Source organism: Phascolarctos cinereus, unplaced genomic scaffold (genome assembly GCF_003287225.1).
Source record: "Phascolarctos cinereus isolate Bilbo 61053 unplaced genomic scaffold, phaCin_HiC Scaffold_3;HRSCAF=262, whole genome shotgun sequence".
Taxonomy (NCBI): Eukaryota; Metazoa; Chordata; class Mammalia; order Diprotodontia; family Phascolarctidae; genus Phascolarctos; species Phascolarctos cinereus.
In genome coordinates, this window is record NW_027555736.1 from 233,374,358 (window position 1) to 233,389,270 (window position 14,913).

Below are 14,913 nucleotides of genomic sequence, written 5' to 3' on the forward strand. Positions count from 1 at the left end.
CCATTATCACATATCCATTGAGTCTTCTCAACCTGAACAGTGGTCTTATTATCTCTTCTTAATCTTCCTCTTGCTCCCAATATAGCTATTTAAAAAACCACAACTTTTTCATTGTCCCTATTATCTAATGCATGCCTCAGATAGTTCTGTTCTTCAACCTACCCGACAATATTCTTAAAGGGTAGGACTACTGTTTTATATTCAACCTCAGTTATCTGACCTCACTTCCATCTTTTCGACATGTCTTTGACATCATTAGCCACTGAGTTCCACCAATGTGGCCACAAAGTGCCTTTCTGAACAATCCTCCTTTTTCTTCCTCATCAGAATCATCTCATTCATGTGCTCAGAATTTTATTTTCCCTATCACTTCCTCAAAGACTGAAATCATCATCAAACCAAAGCAAGAATTTATAAGCTGCTATGCTTTCACTTGGGACAGACTTTCCAATAGATAGCCTCCATCCCTACTACTATCTTTGTGATTTATTTCCAAAACTCATCATTTAGTTCCATCTTCTAGACAAACCATTCTGTAATACAGTCCCAGAACAATATCAATTCTGTTCTTTCTTCCATATAGGCTAACCTAAATGCCCTTTATTATGCCACAATTTGTAGAGCTCCTGATGAGAGATAGGTTTTTTGGTTCGGTTTTGGGTTTTGGCTATGTGATGATACTTCACCATCCTGTTAACTAATCTGTTCCCTTTGACTAATTTATGACTTGACATTGCCATACTCTCGTCATGAGTCACATTCCACCATGTTTCAGTCATACCTAATTTCATCTCCTTGTATTAAGTAAGATCTCCGGCTCATTCTATTTATGAACCATGTTCTACATTTCATGGATAGGCAGCTAAGGATGTATTATTACTGATACTCTTCTTGGACATTTCCCCCCATGAATTATTAGGCCTCTAATGGTCTTCTTCCTATATCATGCCTGGCTAGGTAGGTGGCACAGTGGATAGAGCGCTGGGACTGGAGTCAAGGAGACTCCTCTTCCTGAGTTCAGATCTGGCCTCAGACTCTTACTAGTTGTGTGACCTAGAGAAAGTCACTTACCCCTGTTTGCCTCAGTTTCCTTGTCAAAAGAGCTGGAGAAGGAAACTACTCTAGTATCTTTGCCAAGAAAACCCCAAATGAGGTCATGAAGAGTTGGCCATGACTAAAAAAGTGACTAAACAACAGCAACATATCATGCCTACAACTCTTAGAGATATCTGATTTAGCAGACGGATGTCTTCGTTTTTTTCCCTCCCTCTTCCATTCCATTTTATTCTATTTTTAAAAGATCCTTTCCACCACATCTGCAAGTCTCCAGGAAAATATCTTCATTTCAGCCCTCATTAGATGGACTCTATCCCAGTCCAAAAGTCCATTATTTTTGCTCCCTATGACCAGGATGAGAAATCCAAATCCCATTGTCTGCCGCCATCTTCTTTAACAAGCTAATCACTTGCCACATATAAATTTCTCTGCTAAATCCCCTTCCTTTTATCAGCCACAGTGATGGGAAACATTGCTTGTGTTCTTAAGGTCTTCAGTTTCTTGTCCAGTTCCTAATTCCTAGAGATGCTTTCTAGCTTCCTTCTGGTGGTATCATTTGCCCCCGTATGAATCACTAGAAGTGACCAGTAGTCTTCAGGTTTAAACAATCTCTGGAGATTCTCCATTATCAACCTGACATATTCCCTAAGAAGATAGTATATTGCCAAATCGTTCATGTCAGATCAACATCTGCACACCTCAGTGCCCCTCAGTGAGGAACTGCTAACCCCTGGGGCTTATTTTTTTCTCGAGGTGAAGAGTACTGAACGTCTTCTCTTAGCATAATCTCCTCACCTCACCATCATCATCATCATCAGGAAATTGTTTAGTCCTCAGAGCCCAGCTCTACTCTCTGTGGGAAGATCCTCAAGCCTATTACATAGCTCCACATGCTAGAGGAAGATATGCCTCAGTTTCTTCAACTGTAAAATGGGGATTATAATAGCATATACTTCACAGAGTTGTCATGAGGATCAAATGAGATTTTTGTAAAGAGCTTAGCTCAGTGCTTGACACATAGTAGGTGCTATATAACTGCTTCTTCTCTCTCTTCACCCCACCCTCATCTCTGGCTTATTAGGGAAAATGAAGTTCTACAAAAGAATGGAAAAGTACTCCAAGAGAAAAAAATAGAGCAAAAATAAGCTAAAGAGGTACAGAGGAATATCCAAATGTCTATGTCAAGAGAGTAAAAGACTATAAGACAGAGAAGGAAGAAGAAAAGGAGAAATACAAAAAAAAAACCTTTGGAGTTTTGCAATAGCCCCTGCCTTCTCCTTCCCCCTACTTCTATCTACCCATCCTTCAAGAGCCAGCTTGAGAGCAGTGCAGTCCTGTGGAAATTGTCCTTGGCTGGCCATCAGGCAAGAACTAGGTTCAAAGCCTGCCCCTGATACTTACTAGCTGTGTGGTTATGAGCTTTTAACCTCTCTAAGTGTCAATTATATAAAGCACAGTATAAGAGGGGGAAAGTGTGGGATCCAAAATCAGAGAACTCTAGTACTGCCATTTACAACCTCTGTGACCTTGGGCAAGTCCTTTAACCTCTTTGAGATTCAGTTTTCTCATCTGTAGAGTGGGAAAGTTGAGGCACCAAGATGCAAGGAGGAAAAAATTGCTACATCAGAGTACCTGGGTTCAAATCCTGACTCTATCACCTAGTGCTTGGGTGATCTTGGCCATGACATTTCACATTTGCATCTCTGTTTCTTCTTTAAAATAAAAAGGTTGGCAGTACTTCTTAAACTGTGGGTCACAACCCAATGTAGGGTCATGAAAAGTTTGGCACCATTAAGAGATTTCTGAATGCATGATGACCAAAAATTAATTAAAAATCAAACACATAATGAATCCACGGTGTTTCTGGCAGTGCAATTTCACTACAGCCTTGGTCCTGAACACAAAGCATGTGCACTTTGCACTGCACACAGTGCCTCAAGCCACACAATGGACAACAAGCATTGCCAAAAAAGAAAAGGGAGCAAGTGGAAAAATGTTAAGAAGCCCTGGACAAGGTGACTTCTAAGGGCCCTTTTTACTCTAAATCTCTTGCCCTTCGTCCAGTTTATTAGGAGGCTTGGACAGATTTAAATACCACCTCTTCCACCAACTGTACCCTGATTCTTCTGCCCATAGTTGGAAGTCATTTCTTCCTCGTGTATTCCCACAGTCTTTAAGCACCTCCTATGAACTTTTTTATATTCCAATTTATATTATGTTTACCTGTATATGTGCCATGTCTCTTACTGTACTGGAGTTCAATTCCACAAGCATTCATTAGTCATTTACTGTGTACAAAGCATTCATTGTACTAGGGATACCAAGGTGAAATAAGATAGATTCCATGCCCTTGGGGAGTTTATAGTACACACCTGTACTATACACAATATACAAATACACAAAAACTATGACACACTCTATAAGGCAATAAGTGTATAAGAGGTTTGAGAAGGGAGCGATTACTAACCAGGCACACACCTGTAATACACACCTGTAACCCTACTACTGGGGAGGCTGGTGGATTACCTTAGATCCATAGTTCCTAGCTACAATAAGACTAGAGATGACTACCTGTCTAGAGTAAGTCTAGTGTCAACAGGGTGATCAAGTGTAAGTCAAGGGCTACCACATGGCCAAAGGAAGAGCAAACTGGGCCAGGTCAGAAAAGTGGAGCAGGTTCAAGCTTCAGTAGGGTTATTGTATTGCAGTTATGTATGTATCTTGAGAAGGGCATAGAGGGAAATAATTAACATTATTTACAGCTGGGGAGATCAGAGAACACTGCATGTAGGGAGAAATGTCAGGGGAGACCATTCTAGTCTTGGAGAAGAATCTACAAAAAGGACATGGGGGTCTGAAAGGAAAGGATGAGATCAGGAAATGGGGAGCACCTTGGTTTGGCCATAACACAAGAGGGTGTGAAGGGAAGACACTTCTTAAGGACAAGAACTGTGTCATATCTCCTTGTACCTCCCAAAGCACCTACTGTTACACATTACACATAGCAGAATTAATAAAAATTTGTTGAATGAATGCTAATAGTCCTGGCTCATGGCCATATTGACATAGGAACTTCCTATATATTCTCAATAGTGGAAGACCTCCTTCCTAATAGAGATGATGTGACAACTAGCTTGATAGTAAGTACCTTATTAATGTTAATCCATCAGGTTCAGATGGACCCCAGAAGGTATTATATCAGGTTTGAAATGCTTCACTCTAAATAACAATAATGGTAAGAAGTAACATCTAGAGGACACTTTACATCCATTATCTCATTTGCTCCTCTCAATAACTCTTCGAGGTAGGTATATAAAGTTTATTACCCCTAATTTATATGGATACTCACTCATTTGTATCATGCTTTACAATTTACAAAGCAGTTTACATGCATTATTTCACTGAATCCTCAAATCAACCCTATGGGTGAAGTGATGCTAGTATTCTCATCCCCATTTCATACCTGGGGAAAATGAAGCTCAGAGACAGCAAGTGACCTGCCCAAGGTCACATAGTTACTAAGCGGCAAATCCAAGACTCAAATCCAGGTCCTCTGACTCTAAATTTTCCACTATACCATGTCAATTCCTCGGGGGGGGGAAACTATTGCTTAGCTGCCCAGCTCTTAAGTGGTAAAAACCAGGACATAAACCAGGTCTTCTGACACTATAGCTTTTTTGTACATAGCTGTTTGCATATTGTGTCCCCCATTTTGAATGAGCTTCTTGAGGTCAGGGACTGTTTGTTTTGTTTTCGTTGCTTGGTGTTTTGCCTTTCTTCATATCCCCAGCCCTTAGTACAATGCCTGGCACATAGTATAGGTGCTTAATGTTTATTGAATGACTAAGGTGAGTGCTTTTCTCACTATACTATGTCTTCTCCCTGATGCCCAGGGAAATTCCTTGTCATTATGGGGTTCAAATGCAGGAGATGAGGAAGGATCATGAGCAATGGATTCCAAAGGAAAATCTAATTCAAAGAGATTTACCCCATTCATGTAAACATGGGAGAAACCGACAGCACTTCGCTGAGATGGTTGGTTGGTTTCTGGCTCTTTAGTGTCTAGACTGTTGCCCCTCCCCCCACCAACTCCAGCAGCACCCCGATCCACGCCCCCTTCCTGGGAGTTCCTGGAAAGTCATCAAATTACAGCTCTTGGGGGAAGAGGGGGTGCCTGCTTGGCCTCAGCTAAACCAAGGTGAGCAGCTGTCCTGCTGGGGAGGGGCACAGGAAAGGGAGCAAGGGAGACACGGGGAGGACTCTCATACTGTCACGGTATTGGCATGACGGGCAGGAAAGCTTTCTACTCGTATTTGGAACTGAGAGGTTGCTCTGGGAACCCAGCCCAGGCGGAGGCTTTTAAAATGATATAGGGAAGTGTTAGCGTACCTGAGGACAGAGGCAGCCCTCCTCTGACACCAGGCTGCCGAGGGAGGGTGGCCAAAGGGATAGCGAGCAGCCTTGAGCTCTGCGCAGCTGGACAGCACCGACAGGGAATATTTTCTGCTGATCCATGCAGAGGCCAGCTTAATTCCGGCTCCTGGTTTGTGCTGAGCTGGATGCATTTCACCAGGGCCAGGGACTAGGACGGCAGTTTCTTTCCCCTCAGCCCATCCCCCACGTCTAGTACAGGGCACAGCAAAATCAGTAAGTGCCACACACTTTGGCCCAAAAGGACCCAGAAGTTTCTGTTCATTGGTAGCATATGGGATTTGCAGGAAGCAGTGTCCCCCCTTGAATAGAGTAAGGGATTTGCCCACAGGATATTGTAAATCCCTACGCACTTCCCAGGGGAGTGATGTAAATTCCAATCACTGCCTAACAAGGCACTGCAAAGCCTTGCTTACCTAGGAGGACACCTCGAATCTCTCACTGCATGGATTGCCCAAGAAGCTGAAGATTCCGTACACGGTCAACCTCATACACTGACCAGCAGGACACAACAAATCCAATATACTGTAAATCCTGTGCAACAGCACTGGAATCCACTCAGCAGGACACTGCAGAATCGGCATCTGACATTGCTCTAGACAACCCACTTCTATGTATAAAGTGACCACTGGGATGCTGAAAACTCCAGATGGTACCCACCAAGATACAACAAATTCCATATACTGCAAATCCTTGTCACGTCCCAGTAGAGTTCATAATGGTAGCTGACATGTTTTACAGTGTTTTAAGTGGGACAAAACGCCTGGTGGGATACTGTGATACCTCTCTACCAAGAAAAATACTCTCAATCTTCCCAAGCTACAAATCCTATGCTATTGCTAACTAAAATACCCTGGAACGCTGCAAACTCTACTAAGAGCATCTGTTCAGTACATAAACTACCCTGTAATAAAAACCAGAAACTCTCTAGAGCAATTCCTACAAATGCGCTGCAAAGAACCCTGCCCCCATTTCTCAACCAGTGCACAGTGGGACGATGTAAACAAGGCTATGGAAGCACAGGAGGAATCGTGAATCCAACAAAAAATGGGAACAGATACGATCCTCAGCTCTTAAAAAAACAATCTCAAATGTACGGGAACATGAGTATTGCACCTAATGTAGCTGTCCATTGTGATGAGCAAAGAGTAGCTAGGTACGTCTCCTCCAGAAAAGCAAACTATTCTGTAATTGGTCGTGTCTTATTTCAACTGTATCCCAGTGTGATCCCTTTGAGGTATCAAAGGGATGTGGAGGCAGGAGTGGGGATATTGGTGGGGGTGAGTGGCTAAGAAAAATATAATATAAATCCCCTTTAAATGGCCATTAGCACCACCTTTAAACATATTTATCATTACTCTCTTCTAGAGAGGTCACTACATATTGAACAAATTCCTGGGAGCCCTGTGAGTCCCATTAGAGCTTCCTAACACATTTGGACTCCTGTGAGCTAAGTCTGGGACTTCTGTTGTTTTTTTGGTTTGTTAGGGTTTTTTTTTATTATTATTATCACAGTATCCTATCCCTCCAAATATTCAGGATTCCAGGGTCTTCTCTAGTTCAAGTTTCTTATTAAGGGTTAGGACTTGATTTGTGAAACATAGATTCACTTTTTCAATTAAAAAAAATTGAGCACATCATTGACCTTTCCTCCCCTGCCTCATGATTCATCAAGGTCAAGGCCAGGAGAGGGATAGAAGACTCTTTCTCCTGAGAACCTTGCACTAACCCAAACTGTAGGAAGCATAAGACAAGACAGCAAGAGTCATTGCCAGATCCTCCTGTCTGGTCATCCCTCACTTGTTCTTCTCTATCCTTACAGGTGATTGAGACAACTTTGACCTTAGGAACCATATAAAAGAGCATTAGAGATTGAAAAAGAAAAAAGGAAAAAAAATGAGCAAGGCCCATGGCAGGATCTCTCTTTTTTCAAACTTCTGGCATTATCCAAAGCCCCCAGCTAGCATGAGTAGCAGGAGAGGAAAGCCCTCATAGATCTTGAGGTTAGATAGCTTGGATTTGCTGAGAGCTCTTCCCTGATGGCCACCTTCATCCAAATGTATCTTTCTCTATAGGACGTTAAAGACTCACCTTGATGCACTGACTGTCCTTGGAGTCCCCATATCTATTCTGGCTAGAATTTCCCAAAAGCTGGTGGGAGAAAAGTCCTGGCCATTGACAGACCAGATGTGTACAGACAACCACTGGGTTAGGGTCACATCTAGTGGTTGGTGTCTTTTCTGGTATTGTCAGAGATATTGTGGTTATTAGATGCTAGAATAAGCTATTCAGGAAGGCTCTGGACACCATAAAAAAAACAGGATCTCAAGCGTACTCTATTTGTCATCTTGCTTGAAAACAGGGAACTAGAATAAATAATGACTTAATGTCACTTAGAATTCTGCAATTTTTCTGAATTGCCATATTTTACCAGGATCTAGGGTATTCTATGGGATATAGCTTTCACAAGTTTATGGTTTGTGGGCTCTACCCCCACCAGACTGAGAAGGAAACTGATTTGTGACTGAGCAAGCCTGCATGAAATGAAAACTCAGACAACCCAGTACCAAAAGGGTACTTTCTAATTCCTGCTAAGATTTTAAGCTATGCACTTATACCTCTATCCCCTCTTTTGGGGTAAATCTGGGCAAATTGTTCATGCTGCCACTGTTTATGGATCTGCTGTAGCCAGACTTAAGGTGAAAGAGGCAAACAACAGAAGGGAAATTGCTGTCCACTGTCTACCTACAAGTCATAATCCTGGAAAGGGGATATGGCCCAGAGCATGGAGACAGAGCAGGAGACATTTTAGTATTTAGGAATAATGGGCAAGAAAGAAAACTACTTCACCTTAGTCATTATAGTTTTGATTTTTTTTTCCTTCTCCAATCTGTTTTACTCCCTGAGTCTTGTTTGCACCACTGCATAAAGTAAAGAATGTTAGAGAACAACAGCTCACCTCCAGTAGCCAGGAGGTTATCAACCTAGCTCCTTGCTGGGCTGATAGTAAAGGGCAGAACCCACCATGGTTTCACCAAATGAATAACTGAAAATGCTAGCACTCCAAATTGGAACCCATTCTGATGGAAATATCCTTATGATACAATCTCCGTGGACAGAGAAGACCAAGTGGAGAATGGATGGATCTACTGCTGGCTTGTTCTCCATAGGAGATCCCTAAGTCTAAAGACTATTTTTGTCCATTCTTTCTCAAGAAAAAAGAGGGCAGAGAAAGGAAGGAAAGAAACAAATATTTACGAAGTACCAGGTACTATACCAAGCACTTTACAAATATTATCTCATTTGATCCTCACAAGAACCCTAGAAGGTTGGTGCTATTATTATCCCCATTTTACAGTATAGGAAATGGAGGCAAACAGAAGCTAAGTGACTTGCCCAGGGTCACACAGATAACAAGTATCTGAGGCTAGGTTTTAACTCAGGTCTTCCTGACTCTGGGCCCAGTGCTTTAGCTATGGCATCATCTAACTGCCCTAGAGAAAACTATTTCCCCCTTTCCTCTCAGAGCCAGGATTTTCTAACTTGAACAAGTTTTAGGCAAATTCTGAGGCTAAAGATAGCATGTGATACAATAATTTTCTTGGAGAAGTGGTAGAAACATAATATTATATGATTTTTCATTTCTAGAGCAAATTTCACCCAAGAACTACTGTTGTGTTCTTTCCAATGTGATGCAGTGGAGCTTTATCGAAAGGTCCCATAAATCACAGAGAAGTTTAGTAACTTGTCTTCTGTCAGCTTGCAAATGTCATCCACCCATGCTTCCTAAAGATCAGGTCTGTGTTAGGGAAATGATGCTGGTGTTAAATCTGAGTCACTAGGACATGAAATAAACCACCCCCACTGATCCAGACTGTCTTAAAACCTTTTTGGGGTGGGTGATATTAATGAATCATTTTTAGTACAATAGAGAACAAACCTGAACAAATGACTTCAGGGTCCCCAAAGATATTAGTTTGGCAGAGACTATGATTGAACCAGATTAACTCCTAAGGCAAGAAGGGAGAGAAGGTTCAAAGTTTGCAATGCTATTTGCTTTTGTGGGAAAGTAAAGTCCCCAAAGAGGCTGTGGGATCAGAAACCAGAGTAGAATGCGAGATAGAGTGTCTCCGGATTAAGCAAAATTGCAGTTGTCTTCCATCTTCTTCCCATGTTTCTACTGAATGGTGTTACAGTAGCAGGCTATTGGGTAGGAGGAAGTGTGGACACAAGGAAGTGTGGACTTAGATCTTGGCCCTGGACTCAGCCACAGCTAAGTTTACAGAGAAATAGACATGTATAACCTCATAACAATTAATTCAAAACTAGCTAATGGCAAGACCATGGACCCATATAGCCTACCTGAAGTCCAATGTGTTTAGGCATACTTGGATACCTACTGCATGCACAGAACCAGGAAATATGGCCTTGAGGAAAGACTACTAGAGTGGGAGTCAGGATACCTGGCTTCCAGTCTTGGCTCGGCTACTAACTGACTTTCATTTGTTCCATCATTCAACAAGCATTTATTAAACGCTTGCTATTTGTAAAGCACGGTGCTAGATATTGTGGGCATGAAGACACAAAAGCAAACAACCTGGCTGTCGAGGAACTTACAGTCTACTAGATAAATGTTCGTTGAATGACTGAATTATCTTGGACAAGTCAGTTGACTTCTCTGTACTTCATTGTCCTCATCTTTAAAAACAAGACAGTTCAATTAGATGAACTCTGAGGCCCTTCCCATTTCTTAAATTCTTAAATTTTAGATTAGGATCCCTAATTTAGATTAAGGGATCTAGTAAAGTGGGGCCATGTGTACCTCTATTATCAACTAAACTAATCTAATCACTTAAACAGAAGTCTCCTTAGTTTGTTTATTACTGTTAGTGGTTGGGTTCAGGCAGATATTTGAGCACAAAGGAAAAGATTCAGCCTTCTGTTATGGAAAGACACAGTCTGAGAAGTTCCATAGGGAAGCCTAAAAGATCATGAAGACAGATAAATATACACTGACTTATGAAGAAAATCCTGGAATGCTAAAACTGGTACTCTCTGATAATATCACTAGTAGGCACTCTGAGCAATTAAATATTCCATTTTTGTTGTATAAATTAACATTTTGTGGCTTGCTATGTATACAAAAAGATCAGCAGAGAGAAGCTCCTGGTTTCTTTTCCTTCTTTCCTCCACTCTTCTCTACCCCTCCTAGGGAAAAGCTACCCTAACATTATTCTAATAAAATATAGTCCCACAAATCATAAGTATACACTCCTGGAGAGGTTTGGCTAATGGCATTTTGTTTTGATTGAGCTAAACTGAGTAAGTCCCTTTTCTTTACTGTCTTTCAACTTGCTTACGTGTAAAATGAGCAGAATACAAATGAGCTGTGTAAAATGGATGACATTCTTCTATGAAAGAGGCTGTAGAAAGAATTAATTTTCTTTATGATAGGATATAATAGGATTTTATTCAAATGAAAAGTACTATTGAAAGGAATGAACACATAGGTTTCAGGTGAAACATCCCATAATTTCCTAGGGGATTTTCGTTTAATGTTTATCTGGTACCCAACCTTGGGATGGAGCCTGGCTTCTCCCAGGTACCTCTAGTACAAAAGTAAAAGTGAGCCATTTCTGCCAGATAAGACATGTCAGGAATCAAAAGCTAGCCTGCCTGCATGTAAAAAAGATCACTTTGGGTTCTAGGTTTTGAGCTAATCGGATCTGAACAGTCATGTTTGGAGAGAGTAAGAGTACAACTGAGATTCAGGATGGTACCAGTAAGAGTTAGAGTCACCAGCTAAAGGGAAGCTTGGCCAGATGTTCCTATCGGTGGCCTGAAATGGTCAAAGGTTTAGCCTCAAAGGTCTCAGAAACCCAAAATTTCTTGCTTTCTAGCAAATCACCAAAATCTTACAACATAATTGCTTTTATCCCTCTAACTATTATAGGTTTCAATAGATCCTGCCATAGGATTCCCTGCCCATGAAAAAAAAAAAACAACAAAAAGTTAAGGTGGGGAGTCAGGAGAGTTTAGAAGTGTAAAACAGCTCAGAAGTGTCTGATGACCTGGCACACCTGTGATGGAGCCAAAGCAAAAGGTTAAGACAATCATGAGAAACATCTGTAAAGAGTATTCCTGGATGAAAGAGGGAAATGGAATGGGTCTGGGGGCCGGGGAGGGGGGGAGCAGAGAGAAGGTACTTACACAGTTTCATCATTCTTGAATTCCAACTCCCCATAGGTGTCTTCAAAGTCCTCACCACCGCCCTTGGCGGTCCCTTCCACCGTCCTAAAGGGGATGATGACTGTGCCCCTGGCACCCGATGTCCGGAGGACCTTGACCTCCATGACACCAATGCTCTCACTGACATGAATGACATCACACTCAAAAGTGAAGATGCCTGCATGATCATCATCTAGAATGGTGACCGTAGCCACAGAGGGGGAGGACAGCACCGCCCTCGGCAAGGGCGGGTTGTGGATTGCGCCAGGGGGTAGGCCTTCATCTGGCTGCTCCTCCACGATGCGAACATTGCTGAGCCTCACAAAGAAATGTTCATCCTCCTCAAAGATGTCGTCGTCAATAATGCCGACAGAAAATTCCTTTTGGGTTTCTCCTGGCTTCAGGACCACCGTGCCTTCCGTGAACTCATAATCAGCCCCGGCATTGGCAGAACCATCTTCTGTCTTGTAGTCCACGTACATGGTCTTAGAGGTATCACCCCCTTTCCGCACCACAGTCAAGAGGACAGCTCCACAGTTCTCCAGGCACTGGTAGGAGCAGGGGTCAAAGAAAACTTTGGACACGAAATCCTCAGGCTCATCGGTATGCACCTCGCCCATACTGGAGGATTTCTTGGCTTGTTCTGCCGCATGTTTCTTCAGGATGTTGCCTGCTCCAGTCATCATACGGGTGGCTTGGATCCGGTAGAAGGCTCGGCTCTTCTGTTGATGGGAAAGGGCATAGTAGTTGGCCATCTCCACCAGCTGGTCCAGATCCTTTTCTGGGTGCTTTTGTTTCAGGTCCTTGAGAATCCGAATCATTTCTCTGCGAGACTCATCCACTTCTTTCCCTTCCATCGTCACCAGGTTCCCATCTAGGAAGTGAGAATTCATCATCTTCCCATCCATCTCAATGCCCTTGGGATGGTCACCCTCTGTCTCTATGATGATACCTCGGTGTTTGTCTGTACGGTATTTTTTGTGCATATACTTGTAGAAGAGTAGCCGTCTGTCTGCCATCCAGGCCAAGAGGACACATATAGGAAAGAAGAAGAGAGTGAGCAGGCCCTCCCACACCTGAACCACACCTGGTGAAAATACTGCCAGGATCATGTATAGCCAGATGTAGGCAAAGATGCTCCATGCAGCAGTGATAAAAAAGACCCGAAGGTGTTTGATTTTCCGGGTCTCCCCATCAGGGATCACATAGACACAGATGCCTATGATGATGAACATATTGAAGGCTGCACTGCCTACGATGGTAGAAGGCCCCAGGTCTCCGGCAATGAACCCATGACCACACACCTCAATCAGAGACAGGAGAATCTCTGGGGCAGAGGAACCCAGAGCCATCAAGGTCAGATTGGAGACAGTTTCATTCCAGACCCGAATAGTAGTTGTACTGGTCTCTCCATTAGGCTTCTTGATGGTCACCTCCCTCTCCTGAGAAGTGATGACTTCAATCGATGCCATGAAGCGGTCAGCAATGATGGAAACCCCAAGGAACATGTAGATCAGGGCCACAAAATAAACGATGACCCTGGCAATTTTGTCCCCCAGGGAAGGGTTCTCCGGGTACCAGATTGGCAAAATGACACCCTCTTTACACTCTGATGACCCTGAGCAGGACTCATTGTTCTGCCCTGTACTCTCCACATCCCCAGCTGTGTTAGCCTCTGCCCGCAGACCATTGAGGAAGAGCGCAAAAGTAACCAACCCAAAGTGGAGGAAGGCAGAGGTGAGGGGCCGCAACTTTGACCACGCCATACACAAGATTTAGCTGCTGGCTTCCACCACAGCTGCAGGGGTCCTCCTGATGGGCCAGGAACCTGAAATGGAATAAAACAAAAATGGAATTAAAGGTCATGAGATGAGGGGGACAGCAAGAGGCAAGTTCCCACCAAGATGCTTTGATGCTTCACCCTCAAGAGCCAGATTGTGCTAACATATGGGATAGTCTCTCACTTGGAAAAATAGACGTGCCACTAGTCAATCTGTGGTAAAGTAGCCGCTCTGCCCCCAGGACCATCTAGTTGAGGTTTTGTTGAAGAATAACAAAAAGAAACAGAAATTTTGGAAAATAAGAGGTGTCCCCCTAGCCCTTTGTCTTTCTCCCAGCCTTCAATCAGAGGCAATGTACCACAGTGAAAGAATAGTGGTCTTAGAGTCAAAAGATACCTGGTTTGAATCAGCTCTAGCTTCAGTGATGAGCAAGTCACAGAACCATAGTATCTAGTGATGAAAGGTATATTAACAATCACCTAGAAATCAAGGATTCTTAACTTGGGGCCCATGAATCTGGTAGAATTGGGTTTTTTGAACGTTCTGATAACTAGTTCTATGGAACTAGCTTCCTTTATGAATTTTATTTTATTCATTTAAAAGCATTAGTCCATTATGATCCATAGATTTCATCAGACTGTCAAAGAGGTCTATGACACAAAAAACAGATTAACAACCTCCAGTCTACCCCCTCAGTTTGCAGATGGGTAAAATGAGACCCAGAGATGTTAAATGATCATACAGGAAGTCAGCAGCAAAGCCAAAATTGAAGCCAGATCTTCAGAATTTGAGTGCAGTTTTCATTCCACTGACTCAGATTACTTACCCTCTCCAACCCTCAGTTTCCTACTATGCAAAATAATACTCCTGATTCCTACCTCATAAGGCTGTTGTGAGGAAACCTCTTTCTAAGCCTGAAAGTGCAAATCTTAAATGTCAGTTCATTATTTTAACATTATACTAATATCAATGGCGAGAATTCTCAGGGAATGAAATCTCAAGTGCCTTTTCTCTACCCATAATGGACCCAAATCATTTCTAACTTGACTAACCCTCATCACTACCCCAATTTTATTCCTGTCCCTGAACATTTATCCTCCTCACTTCACCGAAACAACACCTACTGTAGCCAAATCTGGGTTGGAAATACATTCCCTTTGGGCCATCTTCCCCCACCCATCTCCCTAACTTGGAGGCCAGGTCTAAAATCCTCTCCAAATTAAGAAGTGCTATCCACTGATTTCACTGTTGTAGTCAATGTTCATATTTCCTGGATCACCACTGGTGGAAATTAATCTCTTCTACTCATGAATATTTGAATTGGCTGAATTTGCCCAGCACGCACATGCGTTTCTTTGGTAACCCATCTTCCAGATCCATTTAGCATGAAAGGAAACAATTTGTAATGAAGTAGGAC

General features: G+C 42.6%; 1 protein-coding gene across 3 annotated transcripts in view; it reads right to left on the bottom strand.

The window, feature by feature from the left end:
- Nucleotides 1-14,913, bottom strand: part of SLC8A3 (solute carrier family 8 member A3) — a 226,126-nt gene that overhangs the window by 154,415 nt on the left and 56,798 nt on the right. For all 3 annotated transcript variants that reach the window (XM_020986395.2, XM_020986398.2, XM_020986397.2), the window contains exon 2: nucleotides 11,698-13,543. In XM_020986395.2, coding sequence (XP_020842054.1) covers nucleotides 11,698-13,481 — 1,784 coding nt within the window. In that variant the 5' untranslated portion in view covers nucleotides 13,482-13,543. The remainder of the gene's footprint in view (nucleotides 1-11,697; nucleotides 13,544-14,913) is intronic.